Below are 21,957 nucleotides of genomic sequence, written 5' to 3' on the forward strand. Positions count from 1 at the left end.
ATTCTCACTATAATAAATCAATATTTTCAATTTTTTATATATTGTTCGCTATTTGAAAGCAATCTTTTCCATTTCTAATTAAATTTGTCGGTTCTGTTGCTAATTTTACCTTTCACTGTAGTACCTACCTATCCAAGGAGGATTTCACGCTAGCAATATTTCATACTATTTTTAATTAGTTTACATCTCATTCAATTTTGTGAAGTTAGAAGGTTGTACCGAATCGAACTATTTTCACATTTTCTTATTTCCATTCTCTAAACTCCAGAAATAAATATTTCTTTTCATGAGTACCGATTTCTACAGAAAAAATATTGAAATATTGTTTCAAATGTTCAGAAAAAAAGCACTTCGGTTTGACGTCAAGGTGAGAGACCATTTATGACATGTATCATCAAAAATCATTAAATTGTATGAGCCAATATTGTCTCCAGTATCAATCAGTTTTCTACCATACCGCAATTTCATATCAACACTGGGCGATGAATAATATTCAGTGAACGACATTTTCTCAGTATATGGAGGAGTATTTGTGTGCACCTCAGTTAAAATGGCGGTCTTATCAGCTAATCCGAAATACCCTGTGACAATGTGTCTTCGTGCTTACGGGTTTTATCTGAATTATAATTGATTTTCTTTGTGTCTTTCGAAAGAAATGTCAAACTAGAATATTTTCTGAGTTGCAAAACTTGATGGAGCATGGAATTTTTTATTTCTGTTGATAAGAATCCCAGGAAATTATGAAGAGACCGCAGATAAAACCAGATTTCTTGTGTCCATGCCAATGAGATACCGCCACTACATGTGGGTAAAATCTGGTAGTTTCGTCATAATACAACCTATTCAGGAAGGTGTTAAGGTCAAAGGTGAAATTGTTAGAGTTTTGATCACCCAACATATAAAGTATTTCAAGGAAGACAAAATATGGCCTGCTGCGTTCTATGAAAAACCAGAATTGGAGGAAAGTGATGATGATAACGACGATGATATCCCAAGGAATACTAACAGAGTACAAGCAATGATCGAAATCTCCAGTGGCAATGATTCTAGTGAAGATGATCCCAGTGACAGTGATCAAAGCGACGATGATAGTGTTGGTGAAACGTAATCACTTTGGCAATTAGTATTTTGAATTGTAAAAATGTAAATAAATTAGGAACTTTTCAATAAATATTACCCTTAAAATCTACAGATTTGAGGTTTTTCATTTCAATATGAATCCCGTCGTTTTCAGTTCGTCCTAGAATAAGTAATGAAATATAGGCAGCAAATTTTTGACATTTTTCATTAATCCATGTAGGTATATCGTTGGATTGATGGCCACTTGTTGCTGAATCAAAAAAAAAAATTAGTCTCAAAAGGTTCAAAACTACATAGTATTTTATTGTTGAAACGTTTGCTGTAAGTTTCTAATAGAATGGTTTTTGTTGCTTTCAACTAGATCACGTTGATATATCTGATATCTTCCAGAAAAACAGTAAATAAAAAATACCGTACTAAATAATTTCATTCAAATTATTATTGGTATTGAAATTGACATATTTCATATTTCTTTTAATTTTTGCAATGGCTTCTGATGTTTTTTCAAGAATACTACAATACTTATTGTCATTTCATCAACTGAGGGTGTCAGAAGGCAAGGGGTATAAATACAAAAAAATTTATTGAGATATTTTAATTTGTTAAATTTTTACCCAAGAACAATCCTAGCAACTGGAAATCCATGAGTTATACAGCACACATTATTTATTTTGAGCATTATTTTGCTTTCAGGGCCGTAGTTTGTTACAGAGTTGTTGAACATGCAACTTTCGAAAAAAAATTTTTTTTTTCAGATAGGATCCAAGTTTACTTGGATCATTGAAGCTCTAAAAAACTGTTAAAATATGATGAGTAGTAATATTTCTTTTTGATAAATTACAACACTAAGACTTGTCGAATGTATATACAAATCTGCATGTGCATTAATATTTTACTCGAGTATAACATCGATGTAGATTCAGATTTGTAGTAAAACAAGAAGAAGAATTGTATAAAACACCCTTTCAACACAATTTAAAATTTCACTACCATCAAAATGTAGGTAGTTGTCCAGCCAATATAATGATAATAATGCACATGCACTCAAAGTAGGACCAAGTTGAATGTTCAGCATGCATATACAGTCATAGTTATCCATACCTAAAAAATAAATTAAAGGAGTATAAGTTAATTTGCTAAGTGTATATTAATTTATAGTTCCTTCTTTTGGACTTGGCTATTCGATATTGGACTGAAGGCTTCTCCAACTCTCAGATAATAAAAATTGAATAGAAAGTAACTATGCATAGTGAAAAACATAAAAATGAAGATATGCTTATGTCGATGACAAACATCTCAGTTAAATTCTATTCAAACAGGCCAGAGTTCTAGAAATTTAGAGAAGAGTGGTTCCGAAAAGAATATACATAACTCTTTCAATTACAGATCCCATAACATTCACAGACTCTAAATGGTCCTTTGAATCATCGAAAAAATTGTGCGGCACAGTTGGAAAATTTATTGCACCATAATTAGGTACCTACCATTTTTGTATACAGGTCTCTAAACTTGTCAGATTATTGTTTATTTCCCTCAAGAATTGAGGCTTCCATAGAATTTGTATTCGAAGAAATTTCATGATGTATACATAATCCTTCGATAATAATGCTCATTTATGATGATTAAACACTAGGCTAATGTCAGGTAAAATAGTGTGAATGTAGTAAAATAGTTGGTGTAAAAATAAATTCGGTATATCAAGAATCTGCAGAACTGACTAAATATAAAATTGATGAAAATTTTACACGTACAGGATGTCCGACTCAAATTGTCTCTATACCTTATTGAGGAAACTAAAGGAGCTAGAAGAAAAAGTTTATTACAAAAATTGTTTGTTTTGATTAAACTTTTATTTTTTATAACTCAACTCAATACAGGGTGCTCCGTTTTTTCCCTGTTGGTATCAACTTCCTTATTTTGAATAGAACATCCTGTATATAATTGAATTTATGAATTTCTTGTCAAATTTTAAGGTAATTGTGGTATGACAAGGTGGGTTATAAGAAATAAAATTTCAATCGATTACAGACAAGTTTTGTATTTAACTCTTTCAACGACCTCCTTTAGTTTCCACAATAAGGTATAGGGGCACTTCAACCTAGACACCTAGTACAAATATAAGCTTTTGCGAGCTGAAAATCTACCCATAATCAAACGAGGTTTTAGCCTTGAACACTATTGAGTTCGGTTTATATTGTGCCTCTCAGATTATGATCCTGTATCCAAACAAAAGCTTTATTTTTCATGATCTGCTCTTAACTGAATTTTATTAACAATATAAATTCCTGTGAATTGAACAAGTTTGTGAGAAATGAACTGTTATTATAGAACTGTGCATTTCACTAATCAAAACGAAAACAGATAAAACCAAAACTATGGCACTACAACGATAATGAACTCAACAAATTCAGCAGGACATGTATGGTGAAATAATGAAGAATTTTCAAGAGAGATATAGAGAAAATCGAAGTTAATCTAATGTAAGAGACGGCTTAAAGAATTCAACAACAACTACGAAACTAGAATCTCATCTTGAAGAACGATCAATGTGTGATAAATTGAATGACAACTTCATTCTATTGTTCGAAAATTATTTCCAAGAAGTGATAGCAGCAATGGATTTCAAAGATAACAATAACAATATGAAACAAGCGAAGAGTTCTCTTACCCTTCTACTCGTTCGAAAACCTATCCCTATACAGGCTGGGCAAAATTCGTTGTCTACTGAAGGGATCTCGAGAACTATAGCAGCTAGAATAAAACGGATGACACATTCTCTAGCTCTGTTTTCCTTTCTATTCTTAATCTGAAAATAGATCCAGCCTAACGGTCATAGATTTGGAATTATGAACGAAAATTGAGAAATTGTCATTTTTAATGAAGCTGAATAACTCGCTTATTCGAACTCTTATTCGAAATCCGTTGTTACAATCTACAGGCACTTTTTCATGAGGAATTCGAAAATGATATTAAGAAATTTTTCGATCCAAGCATTTTCGAGATACCAAAGGTATTTCTGATTTTTCAAATGTAAACTATAGTTGAAAGTTCCTTCATCTTGCTCCAATTTTTTTGCTGATTTCAAAAATGTATCATATGTTGCTATTCACATAAATACAACGTAAAAAAAAATCAATACTTTTTCCTGCTTTTCGATTCTCTGTTGAATTATACGTAGGCTGGGTTACCATAGCAACCGTTAAATATGCATTATATTTTGTGAACCTGGGCCTCTATGACTTGAATCACGGATTGCTGAATAAATATTTCGATGAGTAATTTGCTATCGTTTGTTTTTGTTCTCGCGATGTTTGGCATGCTTATCTTATGATGGTTCGTTGACAGATGTACCTATTTTTCATCATCTTACTTCTGTAATGAATTTGATTTATAATATAACTGTCTCGTGAAGATTCTTTCACAAATAGAAAAACGATAATTGAATACATCTTCTTCTTTAATAATCGGACGAAAGTCTTTTACTCTCATTGAAAAGGTATCGATCTTGATATCGATATATAAAAAAAAAAATTATTCGTCAGTCGGGTGATTCCTATCGCAGAAGGTTAAGTTCACATAGGATTATGTGGAATTCACGAACGATAATGCATTTTCAACGGTCGCTATGGTTACGCCAGCCTACTGAAAATTCGAGAGTGAATCGAAAAGCAGGAAAAAGTATTGAATTTGTTTTCTTACGTTATATTCATGTGAATAGGGACATATGATACATATGATACAGCAAAAAAATTGCAGCAAGATGAATGAAATTTCAACTATAGTTTACATTTGAAAAATCAGAAATCCCTTTCGTATCTCGAAAATGACTGGTTCGAAAAATTTCTTGATATCATATTCGAATTCCTCATAAAAAAGTGCCTGTAGAATGTAACAACGGATTTCGCATACGAGTTCAAATAAGCTCTTCATTAAAAATGACAATTTCTCAATTTTCGTTCATAACTCAAAATCTATGAACGTTAGGCTGGATCTGTTTTCAGTTTTGGATTAGTCAAGAAAAAAGAGTTCGGGAATGTGCCGTCCGTTTTCTTCTAGCTGCTATAGTTCTCGAGATCCCCTCAATAGACAACCGATTTTGCCCACCCTGTACAATAAACTGCTTCGTGATGGTCTCGTATACAAAGAAGGGCGGTGAACGCAAATGATCAAGATATTTTCGTTTATTTTCCATTATCATAATAACGTGCGTTCAAAAAAATTCGTCGTCAAGTAGGCTATGGAATTTCAAACCTCGATATTGCGTATCTAAACGTAGTTCTTAGCTTGTGCTCTATTATTATTACAGGTTAGCTGTCAAGTTAGCGTTTTGGATTGTTGTTAAATTAAAATTACCAAATAATAAAGATGGTTTTTACCGACGTACAAAAAGCATTCATTATTGAATCCTACTTCAGAAATGGGGAGAAAATAGAAGGCGAGTGGAAATATTCTGTTGAGAAATGTCTCAGCGACTTCAGGATCGAGTATCCCAACGTTGCTGTAGATTACCAATCTTTCCAGAGTACTGTTTCGCGATGTGTGAGCGTTTTTCGTGAAACAGGTAGCGTTCAAAGAAAAAAAGGAAGTGGTCGACCAAAGAAGAGAACACCCGAGTTAATCGAAAATGTTGAGAATGTGATGACGCTCCACGAACCTCTGTTCGGGTTTTATCTCAACTAGCTGGAGTCTCTGTTGGTACATGTCACATATAATGTCACTATAATTCAGTTTCTTCAGTTATGGCAGAGACTGCCTCTGGTTATGGATTTTCACTGTCAGCGTCAATTCAATATTTTATTCATTGAGAAATAAACATATTCTGAGGTTCTAAGTGTGATTTATTTCTATTACCTACTGTTATAGGTACAACCTTTTCACATAATTGTAAGTACAAAAACCATAATACTCGATTCGTTCAAGATTCATGTCTTTGACTTATGAACTCAGGTTAATTTTTCCAATCGCCTCAGATTATTTGGATTCTTGTAATCTAATTCAATGAAAAAATGCTAATAAATCATTATTGAATGTGCAAGTAATTTTTTCTGAGAAATTGCCTTTTCATACAAAATTACGATAAATAGGTTAATGTCATCAATGTTTACATTTGGCTGTGATGACTGATGAGTGTGATGTAAGAAAAGAATTACGTTCAGTCACAGAAAATCAACCTACTAAATTCCATAGCCTACTTGACGACGAATTTTTTTGAACGCACGTTATGTTGAATCATAGAATACAAAAATGATTTATTTCAAACACGCCATAATGCATAAAGTTATCATGAATACTTTTGAATATCTTCTTTGAAAAGTTACGGTACTTTCAACATAAAGGGTTAATTCTGACAGTTCCACGTATTGACTGCTAATTGCTTTTTAATGCCCTTTCACAATATTCTTCTCCCTCCACAATACCTTACCATTTAAGTGCAGGACGGAGTCCTTTGGCTTCAGTATAACTCTTAAAGTTTCGAAGTGCAGCATTTCTTCTTGAGTGGGATTTCGGTCAATCTTAAATTTGTGTTTTGAGAACTTGTTGGACAAACAAAATTTTGCAGTAAGTATGAAGAGTTCATTTGAAATTTATATAATCTAATTAATATTGTCTGGTGCTTTTTTCTTCAACAGTTACCATAAAATATTCATGATACTTTCATTCTTGTTGGTTGGCATATATTTTCAAATAACTCAAAGTAGGTAGTAGATAAATACTAAATATTTTCATGAATAAAATCTGTTCTAGAATAAATTATGATTATGAAATCTTTCATCACAAACAATTAAATTGTTATATTGGTTATTTTTCTATGATACCGCAATTGCAATTGAATTGTTATATTGGTTATTTTTCTATGATACCGCGATTGCAATCACATATTTCTAGTTTCCTGAAACGAGTAAAATAGCTTGTGAATTATGTGTGACGGAATTTTGTTTGTATAGATGATTTTCAAAGCTTGCTGTGAAATCAAAATACTCACTTTATCAAGATTATTGATGACAATCTTGCTTTTTTCTGGATTTGTTCTAAGAGTTATTTCAATTATATTCAGATATGCCACGACTTGTGTCACGAGCAACTACAAGGAAACACATCATGAGGGAAGTGTATGACTACTCACCACCTGCCGAAAATCAGCAAATAGTGAAAATAACGGCAAGCAAAGGGAACAATCTACACGAAATAGAGACCGCAGATAAAAACAGATTTCTTGTGTCCATGCCAATGAGATACCGCCACTACATGTGGGTTAAACGTGGTAGTTTCGTCATAATACAACCTATTCACGAAGGTGTTAAGGTCAAAGGTGAAATTGTTAGAGTTCTGATCCCCCAACAAATAAAGAATTTCAAGGAAGACAAAATATGGCCTGCTGCTTTCTATGACAAACAAGAATTGGAGGAGAGTGATGATGATAATGACGATGATATCCCAATGAATACTAACAGAGTACAAGCAATGATCGAAATTTACAGTGACAGTGATTCCAGTGAAGATGATCCTAGTGATAACGATCAGAGTGACGATGATGATAGTGTTGGTGAAACGTAACCACCTTCGTAATTACTTATTCGAAAACCTGTATAGAATGTAAATATAATTAAGGAATTGCTAATTAATAAATTTTTCTGGAAATCTCCAAATTTGAATTTTTTCATTTCAATATGAATTTTTAATTCGTCCTAAAGTAGGTTATGAAATTTCACTGCCGCTCGATGTTTTGTAACTGAACATGGCACTCAGCTTGTAACAGATTGACGATATGTGAATAAGTATATCAGTAAACCAGTGGCCTCTACTTTGTTGGATATATGTAGTATATTTTTTCGGAATTCGAATATATTCATTTAGTGATGATTTTCATTTGTGGGATAGCAGCAATAGTCAATTAAATCGTAAATTCTTTTTTCTTGCTCAAGCGAGAAGAGAAGGTGGTTTAAGATGCATTTTTTCTTATTTAATTTATTCCGATTCCAAGTAATGCCAATATTTCAAGAAATTTCTAATTACAGTAGTAGTATCTTAATTGTGAAATTATATATTGTCGAGTGAAATTCTGTGTCAAAATTGAAGATCTATAAACTGTTGATGATCTTCCATATATTTATACACTATTTCAACTCTAATTTATATATTTTCAATTTCGTAGGCCTTTTATAATATTCATTTTTAGTTTTTTCACTAACGTATTATTGAATTTCAGTTCTCCTGGTGAAGAGATTCTAAATAAATAATCTCGAAAGCTCGAGCAAGAAAAAAGAGTTCACGATTTAATTATTGATTTCTGCTATCATATATATTCATATTATCCTGATTCTCTTTAGGTACCGAAGCACCCCTAAGAAGCTCCGAAAGCTTGTGGGAGTTCGGAGAATCAGTTGTGTAGGCTTTGTTTGTGTGTCCTTACGCCACCTTAGGCACAGCACTGTTAATTTGAACCCAACACTGAATGGCATCCCGTAACAGTATGGACTAGAAAATTCCTTCTCTAGCCCGGGATCGATCTCAGTACCTTGCGGTTGCGAAATTCTGAGCGGACGCTTCTAACCAACAGGAAAGAATTACGAATCATATTCATTTAATATGTATATAAACCTTCAAAACATTATGAATATAGACAGGCCACATAGAATGTAACACTGAAATAAATTTACCGAATAGAATAAGTTGAGAAAGAATATGAAAGAAAACGATTTAGACCATTTAGTACTGATAAGAATAAATAAGATATTCGCAACAGTCACACCAAACAGCTGCATAAGTCGGAGTTTTTGGAAAAAAAATATTATTTGATGAGAAGGATATGGGATATGTGTAGAATTGTATTTCAATGTCATCTTTTCAAAACTGAATGAAAAATGTTCATATAGCAACTCTCCCTGTTTTGGCTGTGACAATTCTTATGCAGCAAACGGTGAAAGATTCATTTCATTTGAAGGGTCCCCAAGAACTTTGTGCGCTTATAAGAAGATCGGCATGCTTTTGAAACTGATGGTAATTTACTATAACATTTTTTATTTTGTATTTTCGTAAAAACATAACAGATATAATTTTCTTTTTACTATCGACCACTATTTATCAATCGAAAAAATTATTTCACATCTGAGTTACAAATATTTCAAGAAACGACCAAGAGTAAAAAAAGAAATAAATTGTACAATCTTGGCACTTTGAAATTCAGACAAGTCTGAGCTTGAACGGGACTGACACTTGAATATGTAGGTATTTGTGATTTGTAGAATTACTTTTCATTCTACTAGACCTAGATCGATCGAAGTCAGCTTCAACTGAAATTGTTGCATCGTGAACATGTTGGGTTGCCTAGGCGTATAGAAAAACATAAAAAAAAAATTTTCATTTGTCAATCACGCCAAAAATAACGTAGGACGCTTCGAAAAGTTTTTTGAAAAACAAAATAGTCTTCTGTAATATCGCCTCATTTATCGCACCATTTGTCATCGAAATCGATGGTTTATCAAATGGTATCGAATATATTCAGTGGAAGCAAATTAATGCGATGTTATATCTGAATCTAGTCGACTCATATTTTTTCTGGATATAAATATATAAGAATGGAAATCAATTCAATTTCTCACTTCAAGAAATAGACGATTTGATGTCTTCAATCTGAAAGATTTATTATCTTTAGTTGGAAATATAACAAATAAACTCTGATAACTCTTAAGAATAACTTACTTACCTGAAAGAAATCAAAAACAATGCTATTCCTTTAGGTTTTCAATGAACAATATTTGAAATATGAATTGACATGAATTAATAATTGACAAATCAAGGCATTCTCTAAGTTGAAATTAAATAAAACATAGAAAGGAAAATAGAAAGTTGTCTTTTAAAGAAAATGACACTGTTCATTTTTACATCCCCCCACACAAAGTATGCAACAACCACTATATGTTGGCGTTGTCATATGGGAGCAACTTTGTTACATGAAAATAATTATTGTCCTTTTTTCTATTTCCAATGTCTATCTCGTAGATAGTGCCGGAAATTTTCTTCACTATTGGAAAAGGTCCTATTCTTATTTCCTCAAGTTTTTTTCTATTCAATTTAGATTTATTTTCAACATAAACATAATCTCCAATTTTAAAATCATAATCTTTCCTGTTCTTGTCGACAAGTTTTTTATTGTATTCATGATAACGTAAAGAATTTTTAAATGCTATTTCCTTATCTTTTGGTAAATTACTCTTTTCTATAAGTTCTTCAGGAGCAATGGGATCAGTTTTTCCATAAAGTAAATATTCTGGGCTATATCAAGTTACAGAATGGTCCGTCCTATTGTATTCTTCAATACATTCATCTGCTATTTTCGTCCAAGCTCTAGTTTTCTTCTCATTTTGTTTGCATCTTATTCTGTTCACTAATGTCTGATTTAGCCGTTCATTCAAACCATTTGAAAAAGGACAATCTACTGCTGTAAAAATCAACTGTATATTCAAATTTTTCATGTGCTGTCTGAATTTTTCCGAATTTATTCCTGGGTATTGATCTGTTAATAATGTTTTGATTGGTCGTTTATCTTGAATTTTATTAATTAATGTGATGAAGTCTTCGGTTGTTTGGTGTTTGGAAGTACTCGCAAATGCATATCGAGTAAAATGGTCAACTAGGAGATGAAGGTATCTTTTTGAAGAGCGATTTCCAGCAAAGCCTCCAATTGTGTCCAGTGACATTATCTCAAAGGGTTCTTTTGCTGGGCCCAGCTGTGAAAGAAGTCCATACTTTTGACCTACTCTCGTTTTATTTTTACAACAGATGTCACATGATCCACAAATTTCTCTCGCCAGCGAATCCGTATTTTGAATGTAATAAAACTTTCTAATTTTTGTATTTATCTTACTAGCACAAATGTGGCCATAATGATTGTGCAATTTTCTGATTAAATCTTTTCCAAAATCATTCGATAAAATTATTTTTTTGCTATTTTTCTGCAATTTGTAAAATATTTCTTTCTGTACAATAGTTCTTTTCATATTATTTATCATTGAGAGATTATTCTGTTGATCGTTTTTTATTTCATTTAATGCCACCAAATTAACTGTTATTAAACATTCGTCCATATTCTCCGTTTCCTCCAGAACTGGGTTTCTAGAAAGACAATCTGCTTCTACATTTTGTTTTTCTGGTTCATATCTAATTTCAAAATCAAATTGTGATAAATAATTCATCATGTCACCCAACTCTTCATCTGGTCTTGTGCGAAATTCTTTTCCTTCTAATGGCTTATGATCAGTAATAACAACGAATTTTTTTCCCATTAGCCAATATTTCCAAAATTTTATTGCCTCCTTAATTGCCAGACATTCTAGAAATATTGCTTTTTTATTCTTCTGATATTTATTCAATTTTTCGGAAAAATAGGCTACGGGTTTCATTTCACCATTAATCTGTTTTTGTTTAAGAACAGCTCCTACTCCTTGAATACTGGCATCAGTATATATAGTCGTATAGGCATTTGGGTCGAAAATTGCAAGAACTGGTTCAGAACAAAGGATGTCCTTAACCTTTATTTATTTATTATTTAGAATAAAGAAATTGAAGAAGAATTGCCTTATCTTCTTCCGATTATCTGGTGGAGAAAAATTTCTTATGGAAATCAAATTGTCATTTATGGGTCGTACTGTGTTATTTCCAACAATATGTCCTAAATATTTGACTTCTTCTTTAGCAAAATTGCATTTGATAAATTTAAGTCTGAATCCTTCTTCACATATTGCTTTCAAGAGTTCCTCCAAATGTTCTATATGTTGTTCAAATGTTGAAGAAAATATCAGAATATCATCTATATAATTTTGGCAGAATGAATTCAAGTTATATTTCCTGATAATATTATTCAAAATACGTTGAAATATCGCTGGGGATGTTTTAAGTCCAAAAGGTAAACATTTCCATTGCCAGTGACCATTTTGCGTCACAAAAGCAGTCTTATATCTATCTTTGATACGAACAGGAATCGACCAAAAGGCAGAATTTTCATCTAATGTAGTAAAAAACTTTGCATTACGGGTTTTCGCTAAAATTTCATCGATCAATGGGAAAGGCTGTGGTTCGGAAACAATCAATTTATTGAGTTCACGGAAATCGACACACAATCTTGTCTTAGATCCCTCATCTCTTTTATATGCCAACGTGACTGGTGCTGCAAAAGGTGAGGAAGATTCTTCAATCAGATTCGCCTTCAACAATTTTCCTATTTGAAATTCTATCTCTTTTTGATCCTCCATTGAACATCTGTATGGCTTTTTAGCTACAAATTTGTGTTCTAAAAGTTTTATATGTGCTTCATTATTCTGCACCAAACCAATATCAAATTTGTGTTTTGCAAAAATATTATCATATTTATTTATTAACATTTCAATTTTATTCCTCTGATTTGTTGTCAAATGTTCTAATTTCGCTTCGAAAAGTTCTGTAGGTATACCTTCATTGAAGTTGATATTGTAATAATTGTTATTATCATTAATATTATAGAAAGAATCGATCTTTCTCTCTTCATTCATCTCTAATCTTTGATAAATTTTCAAATCAAAATCTTGTTTCAATTGAAAATTGAAAATAGAATCTAATCCGAGTAGAATATCATACTCGAAATTTTTATCATTAATTACAAAAAACTCAACTTCTTTTTCAATATCATTGATTCTCATTTTTGTAGTTATTTTTCCTGAAAAATTTGCCCTGCCATTGACTGTTTTGAATGTGTTCCTATCCTCTCGAATGTGTAGACATAACTCATCTGCCACTTTCGAATTCAGAAGAGTGACATTTGAGCCTGAATCATAAATTCCACATAATTCATTTTCATTTACGAACACTTTCAATTTGATCAATGGCAACAAAACTAGTTTTTTTGATCGGAAATGGCCTCATTTAATTCATCCTGTACCCCAACATTGTTCACCGTTCTTATGCTACCGGATACGTTCTCTTGTTTAAAATTAAATCTCCTATTCTTTAGCCGACATAGAGCTTCTGGGTGGAATCTCCCTGGGAAACCATTTTTATCACAAATTGAACATGGTTCCTTCTTATCTGCTTTTGTTAGTGAAGGAAGTTGTTCGGCCGATTTGTTCATTTTGCCATTTTTGGTATTTCGAGCATTTTCATATTTTGTTGAACCTTCTAACTTTCGTAACTCACCTAATAATTTCTCAAAAGTTGTTACATTTGATCGATCAATTCTATCTTGTAAAAAATTTGGCAAACTTGTCACAATTAAGTCAACTAATATGTCAGTTGGAAAATTATTTCGGAGATTCAACAACAAATTTTCTTTCCTGAAAGCGTAGTCAACTAAACTTCCTCCTATGTACCTAAATGAATATGCCTCTCTATGCTTATGCCAACTTGTTTCACAAAAACTATCTAAGCAGTTATTTTTCCATATTTGAAAATCAGTTTCCAAACCTAATATAATTAATTTAGAATCAAACCATTCTTTCGCTATCCCATCCAGAAACAAACGTAAAATCAAAATTTTGTCCATATCTTCTTCCACTCCACAACGCATGCATTCCGACTCAAATTTCTTCAACCATAAAGTCACGGAAACATTCTTCCCATCAAAATTATTCAGCACAAAATTGTCCTTCATCTTCTTGAAATCCTTTTTATTCTCCTGAGGACAGTTCTGTTGTATTTCGTGATTCTGCTAGTTCTCCTCCAAATTCTGTTTTCACGTATGCAGGTGAATAAGTCATTTGTAAATACTCATCCCTAAACATCACATCTTCTTCGGCATCAAAATATATTCCTTTCAATTCCGGAGTCAATGAAATAACACACGTACGAAATGAACCTCTTGTTTTCATTGATTTCAAGATATTTTTCACCTTCGGTAGAGCAAAAAGTTCATGATGGTCATGTGGATTCTGTTTGTCTTCTGGAATCTCATAATATGTTTCCGTTCCTGTAGTCTGAATCCATTTGAACTTGAATATATTTTTCTTCGCTTTAGTATTTGATGTTTCAAAAGCTATGCAAATTTTCATGGATGTGGTCATTATTGCTCGAAATCCCAGTGCAGTCCTTCGAATATCAACCAGATAGCTTAAGTTTTTGATTTATAAGAATGGAAATCAATTCAATTTCTCACTTCAAGAAATAGACGATTTGATGTCTTCAATCTGAAAGATTTATTATCTTTAGTTGGAAATATAACAAATAAACTCTGATAACTCTTAAGAATAACTTACTAACCTGAAAGAAATCAAAAACAATGCTATTCCTTTAGGTTTTCAATGAACAATATTTGAAATATGAATTGACATGAATTAATAATTGACAAATCAAGGCATTCTCTAAGTTGAAATTAAATAAAACATAGAAAGGAAAATAGAAAGTTGTCTTTTAAAGAAAATGACACTGTTCATTTTTACAAATATATGAATATAATATGAAAAAGATGATATAAAGTGGATGCTGAGGAATTTCCTCAAATTAGATCCATAAAGGTGGTGGTCTTGATAATTCAAAAAATGAACACTCTATAATTAAGACACTACTTAATAATTAGGCGAAAGATAATTTGGCGTATAACAAGGGAAAGATAAAACTTTTCGAAATTTTAAATCGTCTAAAGATGGTGAATAAACGCAAAATTTCATGCTATCAGAAGCACGCCAATGCATCGTAATCTCTTTCTTCCTAAAATTTTCATAATATAAATGTTTGAATGAAAATGTCAGGTCTGTATTTCTGGATGGAACTTTGATTTACCAACACTGACGTAGGACGTCCTCAGCTTTCAGTCCTCTTTCTAATGTTAATATTTCGAAATCGATGGTTTATCAAATGGTATCGAATATATTCAGTGGAAGCAAATTAATGCGATGTTATATCTGAATCTAGTCGACTCATATTTTTTCTGGATATAAATATATGAATATAATATAAAAAAGATGATATAAAGTGGATGCTAAGGAATTTCCTCAAATTAGATCCATACAGGTGGTGGTCTTGATAATTCAAAAAATGAACACTCTATAATTAAGACACTACTTAATAATTAGGCGAAAGATAATTTGGCGTATAACAAGGGAAAGATAAAACTTTTCGAAATTTTAAATCGTCTAAAGATGGTGAATAAACGCAAAATTTCATGCTATCAGAAGCACGCCAATGCAGTCGTCATCTCTTTCTTCCTAAAATTTTCATAATATAAATGTTTGAATGAAAATGTCAGGTCTGTATTTCTGGATGGAACTTTGATTCACCAACACTGACGTAGGACGTCCTAAGCTTTCAGTCCGAGAGAATGACCACACTGAGAAAACAATTTATTAACTAAAATGCATATATATTAATACGTATAGGAAAGCTTGCCATCTATTGGTCGACAAGTGGAGAATAATTTTTTTTTTGATGTTAACAAAAATAAATTGATTATTTATTAACTATATATTTTTGGGAAAAAAAGGTTCAGACTAAGATAACAAAACGATATTCATTTCTATCAAATGAACTATATTTGGACCAAATAAATTAGGCCTTAATAAATTTCTCATTATACCTTATGTTTCCGCTTTGCATTATTTTAGAATTGTGTTTCAACCTGTTGCATAATTTGCGAATTCATGAATGATAGAATCTTCCTAAATGGCCACCATCTGATGCCAAACTGTATATCGAGTGTTTTATATAATATTATACTATTTAGATGTAGGGGATATCTGTCGCAATGAACCATTTATGATGCAGGTACATAATGAAAAGATAATAGATAAGAAGAAGCGGCAGGGGAAGTGGATTTTCTGAAACTCAATGGTTAATTTGGCAGAATTTTTTTCTGAGTTTAAGTGCACATCATTCATTTTAAAATATCGTAGAGTATATATGGAAAGTCTTTGATTGAGATTTAAATTTTTTTATTTTTCTTTTTTTTATTCGCGTTGAAAACTGATATGCTGGTTCAAAATACATGATGTATATACCCTTCAATAGGGTCTCATAAATTTTCATGGCACACCCACAAATTCCGAGACGAAAAATTCAATACAGACGCTCAGAAAGTGCAATAAATAAACTTGTTTCCTGTTTGATCAGATCTATGTTTTTCCACAAAAACGATATCATTTACTTTCAATCTATGAATGTTTTTCATGATTTGGCAAAACCTGGTTCATTTGTAAGAACAATCGACTAAACAATTGATTTTAAATTTTGAGAGAAACCTTTAAAGCATTTCGATAATTACATACCAATTTGCATCAATAAAATATGCCAACATGATATTCATTCATGGATTCTGCCATCTGCGCAGGTTACGGAAAGAATTCCATAGAAGAATAAACATAATAAACTATTGTTAACAGTTTTATATCATCCTCCGAGTATTCAGGTACCGGTGTTTTTGAGTTTTCTCGAGGAATTTTTTGAGGATTGTTCAGTATATGATGGTGATATAATATGTTTAGGTGATTTCAATTTAGATTTTAAAAAATCATCTTTTTATGCAGATAAATGTAAAAGAATAATCGAACAAAGTGGTTTGAAACAAATTATAAGGGATTACACAAGAATTACCAGGGATAGTTCTACCTTGATCGATTATGTTGTGACAAACTGTGAACATATTGACCATGCTGTACATTTAACTCCGAAGATTTCTGATCGTTCGATAGTGACATTGAATCTGGGTAGACAAGATGTGAATCCTGTCAATTCCAAACTCATTATGCGTTCCTATAAGAATTATAATCCGGGTGAATTTCAGGAAAATTTAAGAATGACGAGTTGGGAAAACAATAGTACCAATGTGAATGTACTAGCAAATAATTTTATTGAACCAATTAAGGGATCGTTTGACAGAATGTGTCCAATAATCGAAAAAAATAGAAGCAATAAGCCAGGTATTCAGTGGTTAGACAATGATATTAAAAAATTAATGAAGAAAAGAGATGATCGATATAAAATAGCGGTTTTCACAAAAAGCAATATAGAATGGGAAAAATACAAGGTACTAAGAAACAAGGTAACATCTGAACTGAGAACGCGGGAAGCAAATTATTATCATGACATTATTCGGAGAAGTACAGGTCAAAATATTTGGAAGAAATTGAAACCTTTAACACAAAAGAGAGAAAATCGATTTAATGATAGGTAGTGTACTTTTTGATGGTGTTATGTTCACTGAGGCCTCCAAGATAGCCGATAGGTTTAATAGTTATTTCATTAAGAGTACAGAAGATATTGTGGCAGTGATTCCGAGAGATGCTTCGTTTGAACCATGTATGAATAAAATAGATTCAAGTTTCTCAAAATTTGCAAAGATAGGAATGAAACAATTGAAACAGTTCGTACAGAAGCTAAGAAAGACCTCCGGACCTGACGGGATCACAACGGGAATCTTTAGGGATGCATTTGAAGTGGTGGGAAATCGGTTACTTGACGTGGTGAACACATCTTTGGAGTACGGTGAATTTCCTGAAATGTGGAAGATATCTACTGTCACACCGATTGAAAAGGTAGCTAACACGAAGAATTGTGAAGAATTTAGAGGTGTACACACTCTTCCGATATGTGAAAAAGTTTTGGAATTAGCAGTCAAAGATCAACTGCTAAAATACCTATATGAGAACAATATTCTTGTAGATGATCAATCGGGTTTTCGTGAAAATCATTCTTGTGAAAGCTCATTGTTGAATATCTGTCATGAATGGCTGAAGGAATTTGATAGAAATAAGATCGTTCTTGCTGTTTTCTTGGATTTCAAAAGAGCATTCGAAACCATAGATAGAAAGTTGATGATAAAAAAGCTGAAATCAATTGGAATATCGGGAGTAGCTTTAAAGTGGTTTGAACTTAGAATATAGAATAACAGGAAGGAGCATATTGCTCATTTCAATTTGACCGGAATAGAGGAGAAATATGGCCGACATATATTTCCGTTTCAACAGTGGCGTAGGACAATGAAGTTTCTAAAAAACTAACTTCAATATAGTCAGTTGATTCTGATTAATCAAAAAAATTAGGAAAAATTAGGAAAGCACTGACGTAAAGTCTGAAGCTTTTTCACGCTCGTTGAAATTGATAATCGAAGCGGAAATTCACCCCGCCTAACACTGCTTGGCTATATACTTAATGGTATTAAGGTCTATGACTTAACATCACCTACGCCCATGGAGTGTTATTGTCATGGGATAACCTTGTTATGTCATGAAATTCAGAAACTCATAATTAATACCTGATATTCAGCTTAAAAAATCTTCTACCTATAAATTATTCACGGTAAAATATCCGAAATCCTTATTTCCAGCAAATTTCAAGAATCCAAATTACCAAAATTAAGTTAAAACATCACTTTATTCATTTGGCCACAGATAACAGAATCATTTGACTTCCAAGTCTGCCACTTTTCAAATCAGAATTTGGAAGACCAATATGGCCGTTTCCGTCGCACAATTCCCGTCACATTTATTCGAAAAAGCTCCTTCCTGATATTCTATGTTCTAAGGGTTTGAATCCTATTTGACAGGTAGGAGGCAAAAAGTCAGATTCAATGGGGTCGAATCGAATACCTCGGAGAGTAAATATGGAATTTCCCAGGGAACAACTTTGGGACCTTTATTGTTCTTGATTTACATGAATGATATTGTCAGGAATGTGGGGCATAGTAAACTGTCAGCACTTGCAGATGACACAATGTTGTTCATTATCGGTGAGGATATATTTCTGATGGAATTGTTAATGAAAGAAGACCTGAATATATTATGTAATTGGTTAAGGAATAATCAATTGCAGATTAATTTTAAGAAGAGCAATTTCATGATTTTCGGTAAAGAAAAATGCCTCAAACGTATTGAAGAAGAGGTTAACATATCAATAGGGAATAATTCGTTGAAGAGGGTGGAATCAATAAAATTCCTAGGTGTAATTATGGACTCTAAGTTGAAATTTCAATTACATGCAGAATATATCATGAAAAAAATGGCACAAAAAATTCACTTTATTGGAAGAATCAGTAACAAAATTGATATGAGAAGTAGAGTTTTATTGTTCAGGTCCATTGTACTACCTCATCTGGATTTCTGCACCTCCCTTTTCTTCAATTTGTCATCCAATTATTTAGATAAAATGCAAAGAATTGTAAATAGGGGCATGAGAATAGTTTTAAAATGTGGCAGGAGGACCCCTATCAGACTGATGTTGGAGGCCCTCAATTTGATGAGTGTTAGACAGAGGATCCTCTTCAGAACCTTGGATTTGATTCATAAGATAAAACTCAACATGCAACCAAATTATTTATCGGAGAAATTAACATATGTTTCACATATTCATCATCACGATACAAGGTCCAGAGACAATTTTTTTGTGGATACTTACCGTACTACTTCGATGACAGGATCCACTTTGGTGAGGGGCCTAGTCTGTTACAATGAGCTACCTCATGCGATTAGAGATTCAATTAATTATAGGTCTTTCAGGAAGTTACTGATTGCACACATACGGGAGCATTTCTGATTTGAATTAATTTTATTTCTTTTTTTCTGTTGTAACTAAGGTTTTTCACTAAATGAAGAGTTATTATTATTATTAATATACCGCAATAGAAGAATTCCAAATCACTAGTAGACAATCTCATCAATCTCATAGCATTTTATGAATATCAAACATTCCTCAAGATATATATGGTACTTCCAACATAAAGGGGCAATTCTGAAAGTTCCCGGTATTGACTACTGATTGCTTGTTAATGCGTTTTCTTCCCCCCTCCAAAATATTTTACTACTCAAGTGCCGGGTAAAGTACCCTTGTCTTCAGTATAAGTTTTTAAGTTTCAGAGTGCGGAATATTCTCCAGAGTGTGGTTTCGGTCTATCCGTAAGTTAGGTGTGCCCTGAAGATTGGAATATTTGAATTCCTGAACGTAAAAGACTATTTGGAAGCCAAAATTCTGCAGTGAGTAACAATTATTCTCACTATAATAAATCAATATTTTTAATCTTTTATATATTGTTCGCTATTTGAAAGCAATCTTTTCCATTTCTAATTAAATTTGTCGGTTCTGTTGCTAATTTTACCTTTCATTGTAGTACCTACCTATCCAATACAATATTTCATACTATTTTTATTTAGTTTACATCTCATTCAATTTTGTGAAGTTGGAAGGTTGTACCGAATCGAACTATTTTCACATTTTCTTATTTCCATTCTCTAAACTCCAGAAATAAATGTTTCTTTTTATGAGTACCGATTTCTACAGAAAAAATATTGTTTCAAATGTTCAGAAAAAAAGCACTTCGGTTTGACGTCAAGGTGAGAGACCATTTATGACATGTATCATCAAAAATCATTAAATTGTATGAGTCAATATTGTCTCCAGTATCAATCAGTTTTCTACCATACCGCAATTTCATATCAACACTGGGCGATGAATAATATTCAGTGAACGACATTTTCTCAGTATATGGAGGAGTATTTGTGTGCACCTCAGTTAAAATGGCGGTCTTATCAGCTAATCCGAAATACCCTGTGACAATGTGTCTTCGTGATTACGGGTTTTATCTGAATTATAATTGATTTTCTTTGTGTTTTTCGAAAGAAATGTCAAACTAGAATATTTTCTGAGTTGCAAAACTTGATGGAGCACGGAATTTTTTATTTTTGTTGATAAGAATTCCAGTAAATTATGTAGAGACCGCAGATAAAACCAGATTTCTTGTGTCCATGCCAATGAGATACCGCCACTACATGTGGGTTAAACGTGGTAGTTTCGTCATAATACAACATATTCAGGAAGGTGTTAAGGTCAAAGGTGAAATTGTTAGAGTTTTGATCACCCAACATATAAAGTATTTCAAGAAAGACGAAATATGGCCTGCTGCGTTCTATGAAAAACCAGAATTGGAGGAAAGTGATGATGATAACGACGATGATATCCCAATGAATACTAACAGAGTACAAGCAATGATCGAAATCTCCAGTGGCAATGATTCTAGTGAAGATGATCCCAGTGACGGTGATCAAAGCGACGATGATAGTGTTGGTGAAACGTAATCACTTTGGCAATTAGTATTTTGAATTGTAAAAATGTAAATAAATTAGGACATTTTCAATATATATTACCCTTAAAATCTACAGATTTGAGGTTTTTCATTTCAATATGAATCCCGTCATTTTCAGTTCGTCCTAGAATAAGTAATGAAATCTAGGCAGCAAATTTTTGACATTTTTCATTAATCGATGTTGGATTGATGGCCACTTGTTGCTGAATAAAAAAAAAAATTAGTCTCAAGAGGTTCAAAACTACATAGTATTTTATTGTTGAAACGTTTGCTGTAAGTTTCTAATAGAATGGTTATTGTTGCTTCCAACTAGATCACGGTGATATATCTGATATCTTCCAGAAAAACAGTAGATAAAAAATACCGTACTAAATAATTTCATTCAAATTATTATTGGTATTGAAATTGACATATTTCATATTTCTTCCAATTTTTGCAATGGCTTCTGATGTTGTTTCAAAAATACTAATTATTGTCATTTCATTGTTCATTGTTCATTTCATCAACTGAGGGTATCAGAAGGCAAGGGGTATAAGTACAAAAAAATTTATTGAGATATTTTAATTTGTTAAATTTTTACCCAAGAACAATCCTAGCAACTGGAAATCCATGAGTTATACAGCACACATTATTTATTTTGAGCATTATTTTTCTTTCAGGGCCGTAGTTTGTTACAGAGTTGTTGAACATGCAACTTTCGAAAAAAAAAATTTTTTTTCAGATAGGATCCAAGTTTACTTGGATCATTGAAGCTCTAAAAAACTGTTAAAATATGGTGAGTAGTAATATTTCTTTTTGATAAATTACAACACTAAGACTTGTCGAATGTATATACAAATCTGCATGTG

General features: G+C 32.3%; 2 protein-coding genes across 2 annotated transcripts; both read left to right on the forward strand.

The window, feature by feature from the left end:
• Positions 1-802: 802 nt before the first annotated feature.
• On the forward strand, positions 803-1,108 carry LOC123313208 (probable RNA-binding protein EIF1AD). Its single transcript, XM_044897967.1, has one exon. It carries the CDS (start codon positions 803-805, stop codon positions 1,106-1,108), a length of 306 nt encoding a protein of 101 aa, XP_044753902.1.
• Positions 1,109-6,472: 5,364 nt separating this feature from the next.
• On the forward strand, positions 6,473-21,101 carry LOC123313209 (probable RNA-binding protein EIF1AD). The gene is made up of 3 exons (XM_044897968.1): positions 6,473-6,639; positions 7,136-7,279; positions 20,749-21,101. The coding sequence occupies exons 2-3, from the start codon at positions 7,138-7,140 to the stop codon at positions 21,099-21,101; spliced, it is 495 nt and encodes a 164-aa protein (XP_044753903.1). The 5' UTR covers positions 6,473-6,639; positions 7,136-7,137.
• The last annotated feature ends 856 nt before the right edge of the window (positions 21,102-21,957 follow it).

The sequence above is a fragment of the Coccinella septempunctata genome, chromosome 5 (genome assembly GCF_907165205.1).
Source record: "Coccinella septempunctata chromosome 5, icCocSept1.1, whole genome shotgun sequence".
NCBI lineage: Eukaryota > Metazoa > Arthropoda > Insecta > Coleoptera > Coccinellidae > Coccinella > Coccinella septempunctata.